The sequence below is a fragment of the Malus sylvestris genome, chromosome 1 (assembly GCF_916048215.2).
Source record: "Malus sylvestris chromosome 1, drMalSylv7.2, whole genome shotgun sequence".
NCBI classification, from domain to species: domain Eukaryota; kingdom Viridiplantae; phylum Streptophyta; class Magnoliopsida; order Rosales; family Rosaceae; genus Malus; species Malus sylvestris.
In genome coordinates, this window is record NC_062260.1 from 9,720,304 (window position 1) to 9,746,036 (window position 25,733).

At 39.4% G+C, this 25,733-nt stretch overlaps 1 protein-coding gene across 3 annotated transcripts; it reads right to left on the reverse strand.

The window, feature by feature from the left end:
* Positions 1–2,264: 2,264 nt before the first annotated feature.
* Positions 2,265–5,041, reverse strand: LOC126628436 (homeobox-leucine zipper protein ATHB-6-like). 3 transcript variants are annotated; one of them, XM_050298119.1, is made up of 3 exons: positions 4,663–5,041; positions 3,480–3,853; positions 2,265–3,196 (listed from the first exon to the last, which is right to left on the reverse strand). In XM_050298119.1, exons 1-3 carry the CDS (start codon positions 4,745–4,747, stop codon positions 2,642–2,644), a joined length of 1,014 nt encoding a protein of 337 aa, XP_050154076.1. In that variant the 5' UTR covers positions 4,748–5,041; the 3' UTR covers positions 2,265–2,641. The 3 variants fall into 3 exon arrangements, with proteins under 3 accessions (XP_050154076.1, XP_050154092.1, XP_050154083.1); XM_050298135.1 differs by having other exon boundaries at positions 4,632–5,041; XM_050298126.1 differs by having other exon boundaries at positions 4,330–5,041.
* Positions 5,042–25,733: the final 20,692 nt, after the last annotated feature.

A 25,733-nucleotide genomic window follows, 5' to 3' on the forward strand; every position in this document is an offset into this window, starting at 1 on the left:
TATTTAAGCTAGTCCAAGCCAGTCGCTCCTAAGGAGGTGTAACAAACGCCCCCTAAAGTTATTATTGAATGATATGAAAAGATTATAACCCTAGCACCCTAGATGTTTGCTTATATGGTGCTCTTAAACTTAAACCTATACTTTCCAAGAGTGCAAATAGGAAACGAATTAAACAAGTAACAAGATACCAAAAATGCCCAAAAATCTTAAATTCTCGTTTTAAGTTAGTTTCTTTAGTCCTCGAACTTAATATTGTGCTGCGGTTCTTTTCACTTATGCCGTATGCTTCCATTAAATCTAAGGGTATATTAGGAACTTCACACTAAAACTTCAAAATATATAGAAGAAGCTAAAAAAACATATATAAAATTAATGTCCAAAACTTAAAATAAAATGACATTTGAGCTATAAAAATACAAAATAAGAATGTTCTGATTTTAGCAACTTGTAAATACTAGGCAATGCGATTTCAAAGTAAGTAGGAGATCGAATTGTGGCTACACTTAAACAACTAACAAATCACATAATGAACTACGAAAAAAATTCTATGAATCAATTTTCTTACACACAAAAAAACAAAAAAACAAAAAAAATCTGACCATTTAGGTTTTTTTTTTCTTTCTCATTTCTCATTTTAAAAAGGGTAAATTACATAGTAACCCCTCAGGTTTGAGGTTTATTACAACCCCATACAACATTTTAAAAATATTTCACTTTCATACCTCACGTACTATTTTATTTCAAAATAATACCTCTGTTACATTTTTCATCCATTGATCCGTTAAACGCTAATGTGGCTGTCACGTTTGTGCCACATGGCTACCAAATGTGTGCCACGTGACAAAAAAAATGACTTTTTAAATTTTTTTTTAAACTGAATTTTCTTAAAAAAAAAAAAAGAACAAAAGCTGAAACAAATGCCCGCAACCCCCTAAACCCAGGAAGAAAAAAACCATCCCACCTCCCTGCCGATTATTCCCCCCACCCTCCCCTCCCCCCTCCTACTGCCGCGACTGACCCCCACCCTCCCCTCTCCTCCTCCTCCTGCGACTGACCCCCACCCTCTCCCTTCCTCCCGTGACTGACCTCACCAATTATTCCCCCCCCCACCCCACCTCCATTCCCTATTATCCCCCTCCCCCCCCCCCCCCCCAACACTCAGAAACCCATATCTCTCCCTCCGCACCCACCCTCTTCCCTCCTCTACACACCCCACTCCTTAAATCCAACACCCATTCCTCCCATCTTCACCTCACGAACCTAGCGTAAATGGGATTTGAGTTTTTTTTTTTTGTTTTTTTTTTCTTCTGGGTTGTAGGTGGGGGTTGGGGGAAGAAGATGAAGATGGGGGAGAAGAGAGGGGAGGAGGAGGGGGGGAAAGACGAACCGAACTGAAGGGTTTTATTTTTTTTATTTTTTTTTATTTTTTCTGGGTTGCAGAGGGAACTAGATGAAGATGGGGCAGAAGACAGGAGGAGGAGGATGGGTGGGAAGATGAAATGAAGGACTTTATTTTTTTATTTTTTTTATTTAGAGATTCAGGTATTTTTTAAATAAAAAAAATAAAAATTTTGCCACGTGACACATATTTGACAGCTACGTTAGCGCTTAACGGATCAATGGATGAAAAATGTAACGGAGGTATTATTTTGAAATAAAAAAATACGTGAGGTATGAAAGTGAAATGTTTTAAAGATGTTGTATGAGATTGTAATAGACCTCTAATCTAAGGGGTTACTATGTAATTTACCATTTAAAAAATCATTTTTAGTGATGTGGGACGAAGTTTCTAATATATCCTTAAATTTAATGAAAAAATATACAACGTTAATGAAGATGATCAATGGTATAACACATTGTTTAGTTCGAGACTACAAAAACTAATATGACAATTTAGAGACTAAAATTAAACTAGGATTAAAATTCACGGATCACTACTACAATTAAGCCTTTAAAAAAAATATTCTCAACCTGACCCTTACTAATAGAAAAACGCTCTTGTAAAATTATACTCTTCAAAAGGATATGGCACTGCCATGCTGCATGGCAAAAGAAATAAGTTGTCTACCGCATGTGGGTAAATATTCTAATAAATATGATTTTGAGTTTTTATTTATCTAGTTCGAATCTTCCTCTTCTAACTATCGTAATAGTTTTCTTTTAAAAAAAAAATATATATATATAATGATCGTAATAGTTTTGTAAAAAGCTGCCCACCGAGCATTCAAATTGTAAAAAGCGAAGCATGGATGGAAGGGAAAAAGTGAAGCACAATGATTATTTTCTCCATTACACGAAATTCTACCTCCCAAAGTTTTTTTTTTCCCGACATCTCATTTTTACAGCTGAAATTTTAATTACGACCCAATCATCCCGCACGGTTTGGCAAGGAAAATACCTTGCTCGTCCTCACCTTCTACCCACGTGAACCTCTCTTCTCTCTCTCTCTCTCTCTCTCTCCCACCTCCATTCTACAGTTGCTCTCAAACTTCACTTTTGCACAGTGGAGATCAAAGTACATTAATTTATACACAACCCCACTTTCCCATTTAACAAAAATCATGGAAGGTCTATTTCTTGGATTCCAATTCTTCTTTTTTGGATGGGACTGATGGAGTGGATTGATTGGATTGTTGATGGTTTAGTTCCATTGATCAGGACAGTACCACTGAAGTGAAGGTGCTTGCTCATCGGAGAAGAAGCTACAAGCCTCCTCACTGCTAAATAAGTTGTGCTCCTCGACCTTCACGGAAGGCTGATAGCTCTTTTGGAACGGAAAGCAGTTCATCGACGATGGCGACGGCGAGGACGATGAACAACAGTTGAATTTGAGTGAAGTGGAAGCCGGAGACTTGATGAGCTGGTGGTTTTGGAGAATCCCAGATGAAGACATAGTCAAGTTTGGACTGTTATCTTCGTTCAAGATCGCGCTTGAGTCACTGTCAGAAGAGCCATCTTTGAAATCTGGGAACAATGAAACGGCTTCTAGTACTCCACTTGTGTTGTTGAAGCTCTCAAAGTTAAACTCTTTGCATTCAGTTTCTGGAACGGAGGATTCCGGAGGGGGTGGCGGTGACTGGCTCCCCTCGTGAACCGCCCGGTAACTGGATTGATCTTTCCCCAGGAGTTTCTCTTGTTTTACTGAGGGATTGGTGCTCTCTGTGTTCTCTTGGAATTTTGCTTTCAATTGCTTTATCTGCAAGTCAATAAATAAATAGTTGATCCAAGATTTAGATCATATCCACAACTTGATTAATGTCATGTTATGTTTGACAATCGAACATTTATTTCTATAAGATACTGCATCACATGCAACTTGATTAAGGCGTCGAGACATGTTCGTCAGACTATAGATGGAGACGACAAACTTCAATTGAGAACGACTTAATAAATATGCTCTTTATATATAAAAAAAAAACGTCTCGTACTATTTGACAAGAGAGCATTTATATCCATAGAGTTGTGGATCATGTATATACCTCTTTGAGAAGGGCTTCGTTGTCATGTTGAAGGATATCGTAGCTGCACTTGAGAGAGTCGTAATCGGCTTTGAGAACGCCGTAATCGCGCTCCAATTGCTTGGTTTTCCAACGAGCACGGCGGTTCTGGAACCACACGGAAACTTGTCTTGGTTGGAGGCCAAGTTCTTGGGCAAGCTTCACCTTTCTTTCAGGTTCAAGCTTGTTCTCCACCTCGAAGTTTTTCTCCAGGGCCTTCACTTGTTCAACGTTCAATCTTCTCTTCTTCTCGGAAACACGGCCGGCCTCTTCCACACAACCGTCCTCATCTAACCCTTCCAACATGGACTGGAATTCCCTGCTGTAAACATGGTTGCTTCTTGGACTCTGTTCATCTGCAAACAAAAAGCCAATCCAATCTTAGTTTTTCCAAAAATTTGACAACTAAGAAAGGCAAAATAATAGATTTCAAAGGAAGTTGACGTTACACCGTAAAATCAATTGACAATATAACTCAGATGTTGTTTTTCTTCCCTATGTTAGATTCATACGCTCAAAATATATATGTAGGTAGGCTGGAAATTAAAATTCCAAAACAGGAAAAGGAAGAATACAAAACATGAATTGAATTCAACAAGCAACATGATGAATTTGAAACATAAAAGAAGCAATCGAGTGTCATGATCTCAAAGCTTATTTTTTTTCTAGGTGTTCGATCATGAAAAAGGTAACAAACAAACCAAAAAAAAATTAAAAACACACAAACATGGTATGTGTATGTCTGAATCTTGGGGAAACACCAATAGAAGAAAAAATAAAGGCAAATTCAAATAAACAAAATGGATATTTTATTAAAAACTAAAAAATTAACCTGTTATTATTGGGCAGATGGAAATCATAGCACCCAAAGAATCTGAGCTTCCAAGCCTCTTCATAATTAGTGAGTGAGCTAAAACAAGTTTGATACCGGATCTTAACAGATCAAGAAATTAAACCAATCAAAGCTCCCTTCTTTTTCTACTTTTCTCTGTAGATGTTTTTGTTCTTTCTCGATTACGTTTTCCAGTGGATCTTTAATAATTTAGAGGAACATATGTTGTTTACTTAAAGGAAGCAAAGGAAGAAGAAGCACAAGCACTATTATGTCTGATACAACTAGACAAACTTGCGTACTGGTGTATACAACAGGTGTACAGCAACCTACTTCCTCCCTCTGCTGCTGCTGCTGCCGCCTCATGATCTTTCTTCTCTTTCAATCCTACTTCTTCTCCTCCTCCCTCAGTACCCATCAAAATTAAACAAAACCAAAAATCTCAACCCAAAAATTAAAACCCAACAAGCAAACCCAAAATTTTACCCCAATGGACAAGTAAATCAACCAACCAAGACACACTCTCACTCTCTTTCTCTCTTCTCTCTCTCTCTCTCTCTCACTACATCATTACTCAAACAGCTAAGCTTAGTCTATGATATGAGTGTTCATCTACTACAATGGGAAATAATCAGACACATACAGAGAGAGAGAGAGAGAGAGAGAGAGAGCGAGGAAGGTGAGTGAAGGAGTTCACAACCCAGCAAGGCTGTCACACCCTCTCGCTTTAAATAAACCAACTTGGGTTAGACATTGGGTTAGAATATAACTGGGGTTAGGTGCACTACTCGCTGCAGAAAGTTGGCAAATGAAATGAACGTAAATTCGATCCAAATGCAATTTCTTCTTCACCGGCTATAGCCTGTTGCCTTTCCGGTTTATGACAGAGATAACATTTAAGTAATGTTAAAGAAACTAATTTTTGCAAACTAAATCAACTGTCATTAATAAAAAAATAAACGCGTTAATCAAAATTATCTTGTCACCCAAAATAGAGTGAAAAGGCCAAATTAACCCCGTCAACAAAACCAAATTAAACAACTATAATTTTTACAATTTTTTTTTCAAAACCTCGTAACCAGGTAACGAGATTAGTTGTTTGTATTTTCTCTTTCATATTTTTTTTCAAACTAAATAAACTTTTAGTGACGAAATCATTATCAAGAAATAGTCGCTAAAGATATGACAAGTCTTTTAACGATGAAAAATCGTTTGAAAGTTATCAACAAAAAAACTTTATAGAGATTTTTTGTTTAAGAAACGATATTATCTATACTAAGGGAGAGAGTGGCTTAGCCTCATAATAAGCTAGTAATAATGTGGTTTAAATTTATCTGTAGCGAGAACCAAACCTAAGAATCTTACTTACAAATGAAGAGAAATATCATTAAACCGTAGTACTAGATGACAACTTTAAAGATTATTTTATATTTGCTTTCTTGTATTTTTAAAATTTTAATAAGTACAGAATGGCTTGGCTTATATTAAGTTTGTAGGGCTCAAGCGTCTAACGGCTTGGCTTTGGTTTAGGTGGGGCCAGATTCGAGGGGCGTCAGCGTATCATGGGCAGTCACTACGTCGTGTTCGGTGCGATTAATCGTGGATAGGAAATGGTCCAATCCAACGCTCCTCCTCCGGTTTCTGTTTTCTTCCCTTTCGTCACTGCAATAGTTAGTATGGGCTAAAAGATTAGTGTAGGCGAATTTTTAAATACATACATTGCTACCAACGAGCTTCCAGATGCATCAATGTTTTCAATTTTTTTCTTTAAAAATAACTGAAAATATTTGTATCTAAAATAAAATAAAATAAAATATTGGAGTGAATTTTACACAAGAGTATTTAAATTCGGTGTCCATATAAGCAAAAAAAGGAACATATAAGTTAAACCTAAAAGATAACCGATAATTCCACATCTTAATCCTTGTAGATAAACATTTAGGGCTCGTTCATCAACCGTTTTGCTAAACAATTTTTTGTTTTGCAGATAGGATGAAAAATGCATTTGACGGACTATTTTGTGAAAACAAAATTAAAAAAAAATGAAAAATAATAAAAATAAAATTTAGTCTTAATTTTATAGAACATCAAATTAATGTTTCCTCTATTTTTCGAGAACAGTTTTCAAAATATTAGATACAAAAGATACATTATAAAACGAAATTAAATTTTTAGTAAAAAAAACATAATAACATTTGCTACAACTACTGTCATCATCGCCACTACCACCACAACATTCTCAATTGTCTCACCATCATCACCACTACTGCTAACATCTTTGACACCGCCCATGTTGGAACCAAACTCACGCACCATTGTAGTGGTAGAGACTCACAAATTCGAATAACTTGTAAAAAAAACACACAACCGTGAGCAAGCCTAAGACCGGGAAAGGGGTTTGTACTAGCCAAGGGCTCTCTAAGGGTCAAGTTAGTAAGCAAGTATAAGACTCAAGTAATGGGCAAGAGAATTAGAGTGTAGAGATTGCATGACTAGAGACAAACTTTTTTAGGATAAAATCCTTGCTCTAAGCCAAGATAATCCTAGAGGATATTTTGAAGTAGATATTACGCTCTCTTAGAAGTTGTAATTATTTGCGGCACACTCCAATTCCTAGATTGTAGGAACTCCAAGACACATTGAGATCTGGCTGATTCCTTACCAGATCAAATCCCGTATCTTGTGGAACAAGCATGATCTTTCCAGTGAAGTTGCTCGGACTTCGCCCATTACCCCAAGACAAGGTGATGGTGGCAATGTTGCTTCGTCTGATTCAACTCTGTTTAGATCTATGAGTCTATGACCAAACTTCTGAGGTAGTGATATTCGGATCAGTCTTACTCTGGCTTAAAAAACCATGGTCCCACAATTGCCCCTAACTATATATCTGAAAGACACTTGTTCCCCTTGAAGATTGATAGTTATCTAAAGACCATGTCATTCATTGTAAGCTGGAATACGTATCGTTTGGCCTTTTGTCTTCTATGGTGATTCGGTTCTTTGTGCGCTCTTGAGTGTCGTGCCATAAAGTTTTTAATGATGAAACTTTGTGTTTGTTTCGTGTGCATGAAAAACAAGAAATTACCTCTTATATTGTTTACTGATTTTAACCGTCAGATTTGATGATCCCAAGAGAAGTCTGTCCGTATACAATGACTAGATAATTTCAAATGTCTTCTTTAAATATCTTTCGAACTTCGTCTTCTTCTCTTTACCAAATCCCTAATTTCATTATCCACCCAGAAACATATCAACTATTTTTTCACTTCTTCAATTCAAATTCCTCACTTCTCAGTTTCTTTGAAAAAATTCTCTCTGTCAACTTACATCATTCCAAAAAAAAATGATGGGTGGTTAATAAGGCCATCAATGCTTTATGGCACGAAATGTTAAGTAGTCAATAATAAACACGTGCAACAAAATGAGGGTAGCGGAGATGAGAATGCTTCATTGGATATGTACGAGAAATCCTATGATTACGAACGAGGATATACGAGATAAAGTAGGGCCGCAATTGAAGTTAAGATGAGAGAAAATTGGTTTTAAGGTGGTTTGGACATGTGAACTGAATACTTACAGATGCTTCAGTTAGAAGATACGACTATAAGACGAAGGCTCATTGCAAAAGGGGTAAAGGAAGATCTTAGAAAGACTTGGAAAGAAATTTTAAGAAAAGATACGAAACACCTGGAGTTAACAGAAGATATGGCATAAAATCAAGTGTAGTGACGTTTTCTGATTCTTAGAGCCGACCCTTCTTAATGGGATGAGGCTTGGTTGTTGTTGTATTGACCAACCGTTTGGGTTGGTCCAACCAGTCGACCCTGATCTGGTTAACTCAAACATCTAGGCATCGAATGCAACGACTTCTGAGATTCAAAATTTGATGCCGCGGAAGAAGCATGATGAAGAATCTTCACCGAGATCTAGTCCCAGTTCTTGATGTAGGTCTGAATCTTGTTCGAAAATATTTGGGTGATTATTTGAATCTATATAGGGGTTAGGATGAGTTATGCAATCTGATGAGAACTCAAATCAGGAGTAGAAGGAAAAGCAACTTCCTCCATCGTCGCAGGTATCGATATAAAAGTTTGTTGGGGGTATAATTTCAAGTAGAGTAGAAATCTTAAGATCACTGCTCTAATACCGTGTTTAAAAATAATGTAGGCTCTTGTAGTAGTTCAACTATTTTGTTATTTCCTTGTTATGGGATTTCAAAACCCATTAATATCATTGAAAATATATCCTAGGGTGACAAAAGTAATAAGGGTAAAACTGTAAACAGTTAAGGTTGTTATGGTAGTTTTGTAATTAGTGAGTGATTAGTTGATGAAGGTGTAATTAGTTAGTTATCTAATACTAGTGAGTAACTAGTATATAAGACATCATTGTGTAACCTTATTGAAGTAATGAAATGAAAGGATAATTTTCCTAATATGGTATCACTCGCCTAAGTCCTACGATAGCTGATCCTCTTCCTCTGTTTCCCGCTTCTTCCTCTTCGAATCTTCAAACCCTAGAAATCTCCCGCTTCCTTATCTTCGATTCTTCCAAACCTAGCAATCGCCATGGCTGGATCTCTTTCTTCTGGCTCTGCTTCTTGCCTAATTCTTCTCTCTCCTCAACGACATCGTCAATTACGATCCAAAATATTGGATCTATGGTGCCAATCAAGCTCACATCGACAAACTATCTCACCTGGAGTGCTCTATTCGCTCCCATCCTTCGTCGGTACAATCTCACCGGAATCATTGACGGCACGTTGTCTGCTCCGCCGAAATACCTTCTTGACTCCTTGGGTAATCAAACCTCTACTCTCAATCCTCAGTATGTTACTTGGTTTGAAAATGATCAGAATATCTTGATTTGGATTAATTCTACCCTATCGGATGCCCTAATTCCGTACACTGTTGGCGTTAATTCGGCCCGTGAGCTCTGGTCAAAATTGGAATCGCGACTTGTAACTGCATCGCAATTGCACATTCATGAGCTTCGTTCTTGTCTTTGTAGCATCACGAAGGGTGATTGTACGGCTGCGCTCTATCTTCAACAAATTGAGAAATCGCATAGGCACTTGCAAATGCAGGCACCCCAATTGAAGATTCTGAGTTGATTTCTGTAATTTTACATGGTTTGCCCTCTGAGTATGAGTCTTTCATTGATGCAATCCAATTTCGCCTGGGTTCAACCACTATTGATGAACTTCATGGGCTGCTTTTGAGTAAGGAGCTTCAACTGACTGCTCGCAAGAAAACCTCACCATCTGCTCCCATTCAAGCTTTTAATGCTTCTGCTGGTCTTCTTCCCACACTTCTTGGTGATTTTGGTGCTCAAGCATTCTTTACTCAGAACGGATCTTCTTCACAATCCTATGGTCCTCTGAATCGTGGCAATTTCTCTCAATCTCGTAATTACACCAATCGTGGTTCCCAGCGGAATTATCAAGGTTTTCAGGGCAATCAAAGATTCAATCGCGGTAATCAGGGTAATCATCGTTACAATTGTGGTCTTCGTTCTCAGTACAACAATTCTCACAGAAAGATCTCTTGTCAAATTTGTCGCCAATTCGATCATGAAGCTGTTGAGTGTCATCAGCGTATGAATCCCAATTTTGGTAACAAGAATTCTCCAGCTGCTTATCATGCCTCTACCCCTCCTACTTGGCTTCTTGATTCTGGTGCTAGCTCGTACATGACTCATTCCTCCACAAATTTGCAGAATCCTGAGCCCTACACTGGACTTGAGTAAGTGTATATTGGTGATGGCAAAGGTTTGCCTATACTCAATTCTGGTTCTTCTACACTTAATACTGGTTCTCATTGTTTTGATCTTAAAAATGTCTTGCATGTTCCTCATCTTCAGCAAGATTTGATTTCCGCAAATCGGTTTATTCTTGATAATTGGTGTTCTATTCATTTGTACCCTTTTCACTTCATTGTGAAGGATCTTTCTTGGAGAAAACGCTTTTTAAAGGTCCTGTGAGAGCTGGTTTCTATCCCTTTCATGCATCCTCTATTGCTGGTAATCAAAAGGCATTTACAGCTTCTGCTAAAGCTTCACATCAGACTTGGCATCACCGATTGAGTCACCCTGCACTCAAAATACTTAATAAACTAGCATCTCAGTCTTGTATTTCAGTTTCCAGTGCTTTAAATAAATCTGTGTGCTCCAGTTGTGCTCTAGGCAAGAGTTCCAAATTGTCTTTTGCTTCTGTTTCTTGTACATCCAGTAAGCTTCTAGAGCTTCTGCACACTGATGTATGGGGTCCTGCACCACTCATTTCTGTTAATGGATATCGATATTATCTCATTTTTGTTGATGACTACACCAAGTATACTTGGTTTTTTTCTCTCAAGTCTAAATCTAATGTCTTTGATACATTTGTGCAATTCAAAGTGTTGGTGGAAACTTTACTTAGTGCTAAGATTGTTATCTTGCGATCTGATTCTGGTGGGGAATTTCTTAGTCTCAAGTTTATCAAGTTTCTTCAAGAACATGGCATTTCCCATCAGTTAAGCTGCCCTCACACACCTGAGCAAAATGGTTGTGATGAGCGCAAGCACAGGCATTTAGTTGAAACTACTCAAACTCTCCTAGCAGCATCCAAGGTTCCTTATTCCTATTGGGTTGAAGCTATTGCCACAGCTATCTATCTCATCAATCGGATGCCAACAACCATCAACTTCTCACCTTGGGAACTACTATTTCACAGATCTACAGATTACATCTCACTGAATTTTTTTGGATGTCGATGTTTCCCATGGTTGAAACCTTATACAACTTCCAAGCTTGATCCCAAAAGCAAGGAATGTGTATTTTTGGGGTACAGTTTGAACCATAAAGGCTATAAATGTCTTGATCCTTCCAATGGCAGAGTGTATCTTTCGAGGCATGTTATTTTTGATGAAGATACATTTCTTTTTTCTCAAAATGATCATCATTAGCCATCACATTCAAGCTCTAGTTCTTGTCATTTACATCCATCCAATCCTATTCCAACCACATTGACTTTTCCTCTTCTATCTCAGCATTCTCCCTCTTCATCTCCCATCTTATCTCCAACTATATCTTCACCTTCTCCATCCCAATCTCTTCCTGTCCCCTCTTCTATTGCCTTACCTAACCCTCATCTTCCCTCTCTCCCTCATCCACTTTCTGCACCCTTAATACTTCTCAATACTCATACCATGCAAACCAGATCCAAATCGGGTATTTTTAAACCCAAAGAACTCATGGCAACCAAGTCTCCCATCTCTTCTGATCTCTCTCCTGATTATACCTTATCTACCTATCTTCAAGCCTCCAAACATCCTCATTGGCGTCAAGCAATGCAGGAAGAGTTCAATGCTCTCATTCAAACTGGCACTTGGTCTATAGTTCCTGCTAATCCCACTCAGAACTTGGTTGGTGCAAAATGGGTGTTTAGAATCAAAAGAAAACCCAATGGTACCATTGATAGGTACAAAGCTTAGCTTGTTGCCAAAGGCATCCATCAGCAGCAAGGCATTGATTATACTGAGACATTTAGTCCAGTTGCCATGCCTGTTACTATTCGGTTACTTCTCACTTTGGCTGCCAAGTTTGATTGGTTTCTCAATTAACTTGATGTTAGCAATGCTTTTCTGCATGGTACCTTGATAGAATCTGTGTTCATGATCCAACCACTAGGATTTGAAGACCCTACCAAGCTAAATCATGTTTGTCATCTCCATAAATCTTTGTATGGGCTCAAGCAAGCCCCCAGGGCCTGGTATGACAAGCTTACCACTGCATTGAAGTCTCTGGGTTTCTCAGGTTCCTCAAATGATCATTCTTTATTTGTCAAGAAGGCTTTTGCGTTGATTTTCATTTTGGTCTATGTTGATGATATTATTGTTACTGGACCGAATGCTCAACTCTGTACAGACATTATTTCTCAGCTCAGTTCTTTATTTCCTGTCAAAGATCTTGGTCTTCTTCATTACGTCCTTGGTATTGAAGTCAAGCGGTCATCCTCTGGTATCATTCTCTCTCAACACAAGTATATTCTCGATCTTCTCTCCAAAGCACATATGGAAGGTTCCAAAACTTGTGTCACTCCTCTTAGTACAACTAAATTGGATCATGACTCTTCTCTGTTTGACAAACCTGAGGAATATAGATCTTTGGTTGGTGGTTTGCAATACTTAACATGGACACGGCCAGATCTGTCTTATGCAGTTAATTTGGTTTGTCAATTTATGCACAGTCCAAGACAAGCTCACTTTCAGGCAGTCAAACACATTCTCCGATATCTCAAGGGTACTCTGTCTCTTGGCTTATGGTTTCCAAAATGTGCTAAACCTCTTACTCTCACTGCTTTCTCTGATGCCGATTGGGTAGGTTGCAGTCTTGATCGCCGATCTACTGGGGGGGTTTTGTGTCTATTTGGGTGACTCACTTATAAGCTGGAGTGCCAAGAAACAGCCTACTGTGGCTCGGTCATCGACCGAAGCTGAATATCGATCATTCGCTAACACTGCCGCTGAACTAACATGGATATGCAAGCTATTAGTTAATGTTGGTCTTGATCTTCCTTCTTCCCCTCATATTTGGTGTGACAATATTTCTGCCATTTCATTGGCTAGATATCCAATCTTCCCTGCTCGAACCAAGCATGTAGAGATTGATTATCACTACATTCGAGAAAAAGTGCTTGCTAATCAAGTTCAAGTTCTGTTTGTGTGAACTCAAGATCAGGTTGCTGATATCTGCACCAAGGCTCTGTCCAAGCACATATTCCATCTTCTCAGGGACAAACTCTCCCTTCAGCTACCTCAGTTAGGTTTGAGGGCGGATAATAAGGGTAAAACTGTAAACAGTTAAGGTTGTTTTGGTAGTTTTGTAATTAGTGAGTGATTAGTTGATGAATGTGTAATTAGTTAGTTATCTAATACTAGTGAGTAACTAGTATATAAGACATCATTGTGTAACCTTATTGAAGTAATGAAATGAAAGGATAATTTTCCTAATAAAAAGTTCTTCTAATGTTGGTATCTGAGCTTATAATAAAGGTTGAGGAGGGTTCCATTTTTTCATCTTTCTGGCTCACTTTCTATAAAATTTGAAATAGAAGAAAAAATTGACGTAGGAACTCCATTCCAAAGTTACTTCTCTCTTTTGTATGTTTCCATTTTTTCTGCTAACTTAACAATGAAAACGAACATGTACGACATGCATGATTGCATGCTTTCCTTCCTTTCTTCTATACTGCCAAATCAGCATGAATGGAACGTTCTTTCACAATCGAAAATATTTCACGCAAATGCTATAGCTGCACTTGTCGGTCACGAGGAATAAAATGATGAAGTTGCTCCAATTGTGGTATGAAGCCAATGGTTAGCCATGAAAGTTAACCTGCCAACTCCTAGAGGTGGATGCATCTCATTTGATTCAGATTAAAACTCAAACGCACATCGAAGTACGGTGCGGATTGATTTGGTTTAGTCAGTGTTATATACTCTTTTGTTTTAATACAATTGAGTAACTTGTTATAGTGTATAACTAGGGTTTAAGAGAGGCTAATATGTGTACTATATATGTATCAGCTTCCTTTATGATTTAGGTGTGTAACTTAAGTTATCAAGATAACAGTTTGTCAGTGTTATTGTATTATAGGGTTGAGATTGGCCGATTGATCGAGAAACTTGAAGCATTTAGAGATTGTGAGTCCATTGGTGTATGATAGTGTATTGAGGATTCTCTGTTGACAAGGGTTGAGAGAAGTGAGGTTACTTAAGAATGTTGGAAGAGGCTCATAATCTTGTTTCTTCTGATACATATAGATCGAATCATCGATGACCGGACCGGTAGCCCCATTTGAGGCGAACCTTGTCAATTCGTTGTGTGTGTGAACGGTTGGAGCCCATGTCTTAATGTCTTTTGCTGTTCTATGCTTCTCTCTGTTTACTCTATCATTAATTTCCAAACTGACGAAGGTGTGGAAAAACTTATTCGAACGGCAAGTTCACATTAGCCGCGGTGAACAGTTTTTTTTGGGCTTTTGGTGTCCGATTGGACCTGTCATAACTTTTCAAAAAGAGAATGACGAGATGAATACAACTCACCCCTTTGTTGAGACATAAGATAGATTTTGGTGTTTTAACAACATTTGTTGGGTTAAAAATAGCTTTTAAGTTTTAAGGGTGTTTTCGAAGCTTTTATAATTCCCCATTTTATTTCCTTTGCATTTAGGGTTTTCCCTAAAACTATATAAACTACTTTAGGGTTGTATTACCATTCATCTTTCATGTTATTAATCAAACTTCGAGAATTTTTCTCAATTCTCTAGTGATTGTTCGTGATTTCTTTTATCTGTTACTTTTGTTGTGTGACAAAACCCACCAATATCTTAACAAACTAAACTAAGCCAATAAAGGAATAATTAAAACCTCTACAATCTGCTACAAGCAAGCAGAAGTTCAATTGAATACATGGTTATCCTCGTAGCTAACCCTGGTTCTTAAATGATATGTTTGCACCTACTTATGATTTATGAACTTGATGTTTATGCTCAAAGATATGATACATTAGTTTTCCCAAGACCATATACGTCAAGCATAACAGACATACGACCCATGCACATGTGCCTAAAACTTGTGATATTGTGATATGGAAGAGCTAGTAGCATCCTGCCACATTATCATGTTGTATAGTCAATTTATTAATTATACGACTACATTTTTTTTTATCTATTTGGGCCGAAAAACTTTCATGAGGCGCCAGAAGTAGAACCCACGTAGCTGCAAATTCACCTACATTAGAAAGATGTTGAGCAAGATGCATGGTCGATTATAAATGTGGTATAGCTAGCTCAGATTATTTCAATTCTATAAATTACTTTCTAGGACAATATATAAAATTCTTATAAGCACTCCTGAAAACAGTGATAAGCAACAAAATAAGCACAAGTGGAATTTTAGCTGTAGAGGGGATCATCATAGATGAGAGCCCACCACCATGATAATTGGTTGCTCCGAAAGGTGAAAAGGGACCCTTTGCATTATTTCTAAAGACAAGAACACGGGTGGAGTTGGGTTCCCAAGTTTCAACATATATAACCCCACACAGAAAGGGAAACCAGAGATATCAGTTGAGGGCATGTGGGAAAATCACAAAACCTGCACAAGTAGTTTCGAGAGGGCCTTCGTATTCAATGAGGCAGGTACATGTATTGGAGAGATTTCTAATTTTTTATTAATTAACTTAACATATAGGAGAAAAGTTGTTCTATTTCTATACGTGTTCGATGTGAAGCCACCCGTAATAAATTAATAACTGATTCTAATTGTTCTATTCATCTTATCTAAAATTGAAAGTAAAACAATGGAACAGTCATAATAAGAAGTGAGGAATTTGGACTTGACTAGTTATAATAAATTGATATTGAATTTTTAATTTACGTCGGCGGATGTTGTCACAGCTCGTCTCGAATTATTTCATCGGCGGTGTGAAAAGACTAAAGTACCCTTGAGCATTTCGTGGTGTCGTGTAGATTGGGCTAAGAAAAAGGGGCCAGTTAGCTCTATTCCTAATTATTTGGACCCAATTAAAACTTAAGCTTTTGTTTGTTTTGATTGGTGACCCAGCTAGACCACACACACACACACAAACCCTTTCCTGTTGACCTTCTCTCTTTCTTTCCCTCGAATTTTCTACCATTTCCGTACACTCGTACGGACAACACCCAAACCAGACCCTATCTTCATGGATCGACGTCGAGGAGGTGGTTTTTGTGTTCCTCGTGAGTCCAGGTGGTCATCCATGCCCTTAGTTTGACGTGAATACCTTGTTTTCCCGAGAACCAGAAATCTCAGTTTTGATACACTGTTCATGTGATCGTGAATGTGAAGTTTTTTGGAGATTTTAAGCTGCTAGTGAGCCTTAGGACGTCTTCGAGAAGTTTGGAGAAGAAAAACGAAGTGTTTTGGACGTCGGGAAGTTGAGTTTAGCAAGTTTTAAGTTTGGCCGGATTATCAAGGGTTCTCCAGCAAAATCCCATGGATTTTAGGGCTTTAAATTGGTAAGGTTTTGTTCTTCTCGTTGTAAGCTTCATTTTGGTACAAATTTCATGGATTTTGGTGTAAAAATGAAGAAGATATGAAGGTCTCTATATTTTCCATTTTCCGGCGATCACAGCGGTGCCGGCGAAATTCTCCGGCGAACCAAGGAAGACGAAGGAGAATATTCCGTCAAGTCTGACGAAATATTCTAACGGCATCAGGTAATGCCGTTAACTTCTGTTAAGATTTAACGGAATATTCCTAACGACAGTTAAGTTTCAATTAGGGTTTGGCCGCGCGTGGGGGCGCGTCTGGCCGTGCCTTGGCCGGTGCATGGCGGCGCGTGGGAGGTTGAAATTTTTTTCTAAAAATATGGGGATGTTCCTGAGGATGAGTAGTTCATGATGGTATATTCAAATACCCCATTTGAGCAATGTATGAGAGGTTATTCCCTAGTTTTGTGTATGTGTTTTAAATAACGTTTATTCATTTATTTCGCATATAGGTGAGACCTATCCTGAGGACGAGCACCATCAATCGAGGCTCGGGCGCTACAACCCTTCAACATATCAGTGAGTGGGCTTTTGGTTTTCCGTATATACCTATGTACTAGATTTTTCCCAGAAAATGAATTTGAATGAAATTACGTTTTGAATTGTCATGCAAAGTATATGTCTATTTTAATATGCATTAGTAGTTGCATATATTTATGATTGGTGTCGCGGTTGCACAAGTAAGTGCCAGGTAAGTTCATTAATTAAAGATATGAGGTTACTTCAGTTATGTGAGATATGATGTGATGTATTGAGAGCTCATAAACCTGCACCCCGGTGTTAGTGCTCACGCCCAGAGTCAGGGCACATGCCTTCACGTGATGTTCACCTCCCGCATCATATGCTCACCTTGGATCCAAGTTAGGTGCACAGGCTTGTCGTACATACCACTTTAGGTGGTTCCGACTCGTAGGCGACACGCAATCATTCGCACAGCCTTCACGTGACCGTAGCACTAGAGCATATTTACTTTACACCTAGTCTTGTCGTATAGACCACTTTAGGTGGTTTTGACTCGTGTGCAGATTTAATCTGATATGATTGAGATTGGTTATGAGCTATATACTCAGCCGTGCAGATTGAGTTAGAGAGATTTGGTTGATGCGATATTTAACATTGATATATTTTGCCTGGATTACTTATAGCATTTCATTGAGATACTTTGGCATGGTATACTTCTATGGATTTTCATGTTGAGTATGATTTCTGATACAACTTATTATTATTATTATTATTTTCTGGCAAATTGTACAGGTTTTACGGCAAGGGGTTAGAACTTTTTAGAAATGAAATGATTTTGAAAAGCTTTGTTTTTTCCCACTCACACTTTCTATTTTGCGCCCTTCCAGGTTTTAGGTAGAAGTGCTTTGGTGGCTCACGGGGATTTCGACGGTGGTTCTGACAGAACATCATAAATGTACGATCACCCTTAGGTGTTGTATAATTAGTACTTGTCATGCTTGACTGCATGTAGGCTATTTATGCTCTGGTTGTGTACTTCACACTTAATCTTGCTCTCGCACCTTATCTTATCTAGTACTCTAGTTGGTTTGGTTTTTGTTTATTCATAATTCCTTATATCTTTATTGCTTCCGCACTGTGTACATGGTTACGTCACTCTCACGTGACGACCAACATGCCCTGATTTAGGTCGGGGTGTGTTAGTTTGGTATTAGAGCATTAGGTTTGCAGTCATGCATATCTTGAGAATTTCTAATTATTTTGATGTCTTCTGTTAGAACTATGCAGCCTCGTAGAGATCAACGTCCTTCTGTTGAGCCTAGTTTCCTCGATATAGCTCAGTTAATGGAAGCTATAGCTAAAGCCATTCAGTATTCGCTTCGTCTTCCCCAAAGGACAACTCTTAAGACTATGTATAATCTGAAGTTGAATCATTTTATGGGGAATGAAGGACATGAAGGAGCGGAGAAATGGATCAATCATCTTGAGAAGAATTTCCGTGTAATGTAGAGTCAGGGGAACCTTCCTCCTGATAGGTGGGTAGAGACGACTACCTGGTTTCTGGGTCTGGAGCCTGCATCCTGGTAGTCTTATCAATTGTCACAAGAGGAAGTAGCTGACTGGGAAGTGTTTAAACAGTTGTTTCAGAAAAGGTTTATTCCCCCTAAGTATATTAATTGCAAAAGCAAGAGTTTACTCAATTATAGCAGGGGATGATGACAACAAATAATTATTGTAGGAGATTCACTAATTTGTGTCGCTATCATCCGAAGGTTGCTACAAATCCGGTTGAGATGCTCTATTGCTTCAGATTGGGTACAAAGAAGAAATGGCGTTCTATAGCGACCTTGACTCCCTGTGCTACTTACCAGGAGTTTTATGAGATTTTGTTGAGGATTGAGGACTCAGAAAATATGCCCAGTGAGAGTGAAGAAAAGGAAGAAAAGAATGGGAATCATATATGAGATGATAAAGGTAAAGATCAATCTTCTCAAGGACCTCGCAAGACTCAAAGCTTTAAAATAAGTGGAACTAGTTCCAGCTCTTCTAGCGGAGGTTTTAGTGCCATTGGTCAGAAGAGAGATGGTAGATTTTCAGGAGGTCCTAGATTCTAGAGGCAGGGAGATGCTGGGAGAGGAAGTGCTCATTTGTGCCGCAGATGTAATAATAAGCATTTTGGGGAGTGTAGGAGAGGTAGCAATGGATGTTTTACTTGTGGGCAGATGGGACATAGAGCTATAAATTGTCCCTAGAGTCAGCAGAGGCCCCAGTAGCCTTCTATGCCACCACCAACGTCGATCCAGCAAGTTCTAGGGTCTGTTAGTTATGGTCAGATGGTTCGAGGTGGTGCTTACCATTATCAGGGCGATGCCGCTTCTTATGCTTCAGGGCAGTATCAGTATTTGCAGGACCCCTATTACCAGAGTGGGTATTCTTAGTATCCTGGAGGGTATACACCGTATCTTTCCGTTCCAGCTGGTGGATCTCAGTGGTATCAGGGGGGACAGCCCCAGCAGGTAGAGATTGCTTCCAGCAGTGCAGGATCTTCAAGGCAATTTGGTCAGCCAAGTCAGGGGCGAGGTAATCAAGCTATTAGAGGTCGTGGGGGACGACAGCAAGCCCAGAGACGTAGTAATAATATCTCTCTGCAAGATGCTCAGAATCATCCAGACTTGATCATGGGTACGTTAAACATTCTTGGTCACTTTGCTAGAGTTTTAATTGATTGTGGTGCTACGCATTCTGTTATTTCTCATACATTTGCTTAAGTGACGCAACCTCATCCTACGTCTCTAGGGTACAATTTAGAGTTTGATATGCTTAGAGGGGAGAGATGTTCTGTTGATTGTGTATATCCAGGATGTCCAGTGATGGTGAAAGAGGTAGTCATGCCAGCTAATCTTATCCCGTTAGATATTGTTTATTTTGATGTGATTTTAGGCACATATTGGTTGATTATAATCGTGCCAAGATAGATTGCTACGGGAAAACAATTACTTTTCATCGTCCTGGATTATTTGAAGTTACTTTTGTGGGTGAATGTAATGGGGTGAGGCACGGTGTTATTTTTGCTGTAAGAGCAAAAAGGTTGTTATCGAAAGGTTGCCAAGGATATTTAGCTCATGTAGTGCTGAATAATGTTACTTCTAGTAGTGTGGAGGATGTTCGAGTAGTCAAACATTTTCCTAATGTATTCCCTGATGATTTACCTGGATTGCCACCAGACCGAGATGTGGAGTTCACTATTGATTTGCTTATAGGAATGGATCCTATATCTTTGACTCCATATAGAATGGCTCCTACTGAATTGAGGGAATTGAAAGTCCAGTTGCAAGAATTAGTCGATAAAGGTTTTATTCAGCCTAGTACTTCACCCTGGGGAGCTTCAGTTTTGTTTGTAAGGAAGAAACACGGGACTTTAAGGCTATGTATTGATTATAGGCAATTAAATCGGGTAACAATTAAAAACCGTTATCCGTTGCCGCGTATAGATGATTTGTTTGATCAGCTTCGAGGTGCCTGTGTGTTTTCTAAGATTGATTTAAGGTCTGGTTATTATCAATTGAAGATCAGCAGTGAGGATATCCCTAGGACTGCTTTCAGGACTCGTTATGGTCATTATGAGTTTCTAGTGATGCCATTCAGATTAACTAATGCACTAACAACTTTCATGGATTTGATGAATCAAGTATTCCAGCCATTTATAGATAGGTTTGTCATTATTTTTATTGATGACATTTTGGTATACCCTAAGTCTAAAGCAGAGCATGTTTGACATCTTACCTTGGTATTGAAGAAATTAAGGGAACATCATGTAGACATTGAAAATTCAGTGAAATAAGTATTGACAATTGTATTAAAATTACAACCCCCATTCATTTCACCTACATCATACACTCACTTCACATACATCATACACTCACCTCACCTACAACACACACTCATCCCACCTACAACATCCACTTACTTCACCAAACAAATGGATGGTGGTGATTCATTCTCAAAGCCTATAAATAGGCTTCTCCATCAAGCAATAAAATGAGGATTTTACATACATTCTCTCTACTCCCAAATTGGAAGAGAATTCACATCACACCAAAGCTTTGAAGCCTCGAAACTCTAAAGCTCTCAAGTAAATCCCGAAGAATCAAGAAAGCCCTCTTCGTTCTTCGTCAAAATCCTCCTTCAAGATCAAGCCCCAATGGCCTTGAAGAAACTTCCACTAATTCAAGATCAAGCCCCGACGGCCCTTGAAGAAAGTGTTCATCATTCATCATACGTTCATCCTAAAGATCAAGCCCCGATGGCCCTTTGGATCAACAACATCAAATCTACGCATTACAAAGATAGAATCAGAGGCTAAATTTGTAAAAGAGATTGTAACCCTTAAATTATTAATACAAATATTATTTTGTACACGTGTTCTTGTCTCGTTCATTGAAGGAATTCCCATGTTTACAAATTTGGCACACCCAATGGGACCATTCTCTGTCTCTCATCTCTATCTTTGAATTTGCAAAAAGCATAAATGGCATCAAAGAAGGCTCAAGTTGTTCTCGCAACCAATGCAAGGAACAAGAACATCATTACCGCATGTGGTGTCACTTCGGGCGTCACAACTTGAAGCAAGGCAAGAGCTCTTTCTGCCGCCTCTTCTACCCCTGCATCAACTCCGCCGAAGGAACAAGAGCACCCGAGGCACGAACCTGTGATCACCCTGGCCTCGCTAAGGGCATCAAGGGAGGAAAGCCCAAGGAAGTACTATGGTTCCATGTTTTTCGATGCCGACTCAAGCGGTAGCTTAGCCATGCAAGTCATGACCACTGGAGTGACTTCAATCGATGAGCAGCTGTCTTATACGAATGAAGCAATCGCAAGAATAACACGAATTGTGGAAGAAAAAGACCTGCAAATCGCCACACTCGTTAACCAATTAGATGCAAAGCCTGACATGAAAGTCAAGCAAGGGGATGATCCAGTAAATAAGGAAAACGACGAGGATGAGGAGCCTCATGTGGAGAAAGTCGAAGAGAAGCTAAAGCTAGACCAATCAGCGGCACTCATGGGATCTCTCTCTATCCAACAGCTGCAGGAGATGATCGCCAGCACAATCAAGGCACAGTACGAAGGAAGCTCACATGACTCCGTACTATACTCAAAACCCTACTCCAAGAAAATTGACGCTTTGAAGATGCCGAGGGCTTATCAGCCACCAAAGTTCATGCAGTTCGATGGAAAGGGAAACTTGAGGCAACATGTTGCCCATTTCATTGAAACCTGCAATAATGCTAGAACAGAGGGAGACTACCTCGTTAAGTAGTTCGTGCACTCGCTGAAAGGTAACACCTTTGACTGGTATACCGACCTCGAGCCCGAATCTATCAACAGTTGGGATCAGCTAAAGAGGGAGTTCCTCAACCGCTTCTACAACACCCGTCGTACTGTAAACATGCTGGAGCTGACCAGTATGAAATAGTGGAAGGATGAACATGTCGTTGACTATATCAATAGATGGCGTTCTTTAAGTTTGGATTACAAAGATCGACTTTCTGAAACCTCCACCATTGAGATGTGCGTTCAAGGTATGCACTGAGGGTTACATTACATCCTTCAAGGCATAAAACCAAGAACGTTCGAGGAGCTGGCAACTCGTTCCCATGACATTGAGCTAAGTATTGCCAATCACGGAAAGAAAGAGCCGATCACCGACTTCAAGAAGGATAAGGTGTTCTCCCCAAATGTAGACAAAACTGGGAATAAGCCCCCCAAGGGAATTGGAGCAGAATGTGTACCCTTTTCTTGACTCAGACATGGATGCAATGTTAGGCGACTTGCTGGAAAAGAAGGTAATCGAGCTACCCGAATGCAAGCGGCCTGAAGAGATGAATCGCGTAAACGATCCTAAATACTGCAAATACCATCGAATCGTGAGCCATCTTGTTGGTAAGTGCTTCGTCCTCAAAGAACTTATCATGAAGCTAGCGCAACAAGGGCAAATCGAGCTCAACCTTGAAGACATGGTAGCAACACATACTACTACAATTGCGTTTAGATCCTTCGATCCCGTACCTCTCTAAGTGACACTTGACCATTCCCGCCAATCCTCAAGCTACACGGCACCTTCAGTACAACCATCACCAGGGGCAAGAGACCAAGATGCACATACAGATGATAAAGAATGATGGACGTTGGTGACCTACAAAAAAACAAGGAAACCAAAATCACAAGCCACAAGACTAAAGGTGGAACAAGTGAGAAAGCACCGTCACCGCAACAGTAGGAAGCCCAAAAGAAATGTAAAAGCTGCTAAGCCAACGTATGTTGAGATCCTATGTATCAAGAGCCACGTATTCTTGTCTCCTTGCACGAATACTTCCCGAAGGACTTCTTCCAACAGTGCAATATCGCTGCATGTCACATGGTCGAAGTAGAAATGGAAGAACCTTCAGAAGGCAAAGACATCACCATCGAGGGAGAAATTGCCCTCACACCCAAAGAAGGCTTGCCGATACACTTTAGCATCGAGGAAGTGCCACGATTGCCAAGAAGGTGCGAAGAGCACTAGTAGCGGCCTTGGCGAGTCCCAATGCCCATGAAGCACAAGAAAGCAAGGACGAAGGCTTGAAACTTCGACCACATGAGTATGCCACTTGTTGTGCTGCCCAAGACGCAATCAACTTCACTGACGAAGACTTACTGCTAGGATTAAAGCCTCACAATCGTCATCTCTTCGTCTCTGGGTATGTAAGAGAGCACAAAATCAACCGCATGCTTGTGGATGGTGGATCGGCCATAAACATCATGCTAAAGTCAACAATGACCACAATTGGCATCAAGGTGGATGAACTGTCCCTAAGCTGTCTACTAATCCAGGGTTTTAACCAAGGAGGACAAAGGGCAATGGGCATAATCCGAGTGGAAATGACCATTGGCAAACTCAAATCAAGCACAATATTCCACGTGGTTGATGCAAGAACCTCATACAGCTTGCTCCTAGGAAGGCCTTGGATCCACGAGAATGAAGTAGTGCCATCCACCCTCTACCAATGCGTAAAATTCTACCGAGAAGGAGTGAAGGTGATCTATGGCGACACTAAACCATTCACCGAAGTCGAATCACATTTCGCAGATGCCAAGTTCTACATGGATAAAGACATGGTGCCCGAAGCTCTTCCAAAAGAGATCAAATCCATGGGCAAAGTAACACCTAAAAAGCAGGAGTGGTAAACCATGCCCAAGAAGCAAGAAGGAGAAGCTATGCCGTCTTCAAACAAGAACAATGATGAACTTGCTAAACCTGCAACAACCAAAGGGAGTAGGACGCCCTCAAATGGACCAAACACACCCGTCTTCCGATACATCCCGATGTCGAGAAGAAAGAATGGTCAATCTCCGTTCGAAACTGGAGCAAGCAAAGCAGATGCACAGCGACATAAGGATAATGTAAAGTTGCTCAAGATGAATGCAATTTTACCTCCGACACAGATAGGCGACGCTAAGTTGCAAGACTACTGAAGGAAAAATTTTGTCCTAGCTAAGAACATGTGAGAATATTTGAACACATAGGCAAACTATTAACATATTAAAGTAGGCATGCATTCAAAAACAATTCTAAGACCCATGACTTTCAAAGCCTAGTGAATGGTGAACCAAGAGACTCTTCAACAACATTAAAGAGAAGGAAAGATTTAAAGATTCATTACCCTTGAAGCTCATCCTTGTTTACACAAGAGATTCACCCAAGTGGAGGGCTTTCAAGTCACCTCCTAGCTCCTTGGATCTTCCTTGTGATTTTCTTCCGTTTGATGCTCCTTTGCTCCTTGAGGATGTGAGGAAAGGATCTCCAAGAACACCAAAGATTTGGTGTCTCTAAGTCTCCACACCAAGGATGAGGTGTGAAGATGAAATGGATGACTTAGAGAAGAAAAGATTGCTAGATATCTCTTCCCTAAGTGGCCGGCCTCTTTTAGAGAAAAAAAAAGAGAAAGTGTTTCTCATCTTTGTCTTAAGAAAACCCTAATGAGGTAAAAGCTATAAAGATGCTTTTATATCTCTTTTCTTAGGTGAGTGGCAAACTTGCAATTAAGCAAAACTTCCCACTTCCCTCACTATGGCCGGCCATCTTAAGTGATTGGGCTATTTTCCCATATTTGTTTTAGTTGTCATACAACTTAAACATAATGGACCTAGTGCACCAAACCCTTTTGGACCCCGAAGCCCAAAACTAACTTAAAAGCCCAATACGAACCTTTCGTATAATTAATCAACTAATTAATTAACCTTGACCATTTTCAATTAAACCATTTAATTGCTTATCCATTTCATTTATATTTCTTCACTTTCATCCTTACTCAGTGTACGATACATTAGGTTCCAATTAGCGAGGCAGTGGGCGATTGTTACTCTTAACAATCGATTGTGAATTGAAACTTCATTTCAATTCTCCCTTTGATTAAGATTAGTGTTTGATAATCTTCAGGGCTTCCACAAACCATGAGTGACACCTAGTAGCATGTCATGGCTACCCAAGCTAAATAGAATTGGTTGGAGAACCTATCCAGTTACAGTTACAATGCAATACGGTCCTTCTCTAATTTAATCACATTGTTTAAGTGATAGTTTGTTTCATATCTACTATCCAATGTAATACTTTTCTATATGATTCATTTGAATATGATTTGGAACATACTTCCTAAGTCATATTCGTATGCTTTGGCCAAAGACTCCCGAATCATATCTTAGAGTATTCTCCTTCCACCATGGAAGGTTAGAGATCCCTTATTGTGCATTCATATGCCTACATGACTAGATAGCTTGACCCCAACAATGTCGTGGACACTCTCGATGGAATGTGTTTGACATGATCAAA

Bases quoted from the DNA above. Each gene is read 5' to 3' on its own strand.
- LOC126628436 (XM_050298119.1), bottom strand. From the start codon at position 4,747: ATGGGTACTGAGGGAGGAGGAGAAGAAGTAGGATTGAAAGAGAAGAAA. The intron at 3,854-4,662 runs GTAGGTTGCTGT...TTTTGTTTGCAG, and splicing joins AGCAGCAGCAGAGGGAGGAA to ATGAACAGAGTCCAAGAAGC. The intron at 3,197-3,479 runs GTATATACATGA...ATTGACTTGCAG, and splicing joins ACGAAGCCCTTCTCAAAGAG to ATAAAGCAATTGAAAGCAAA.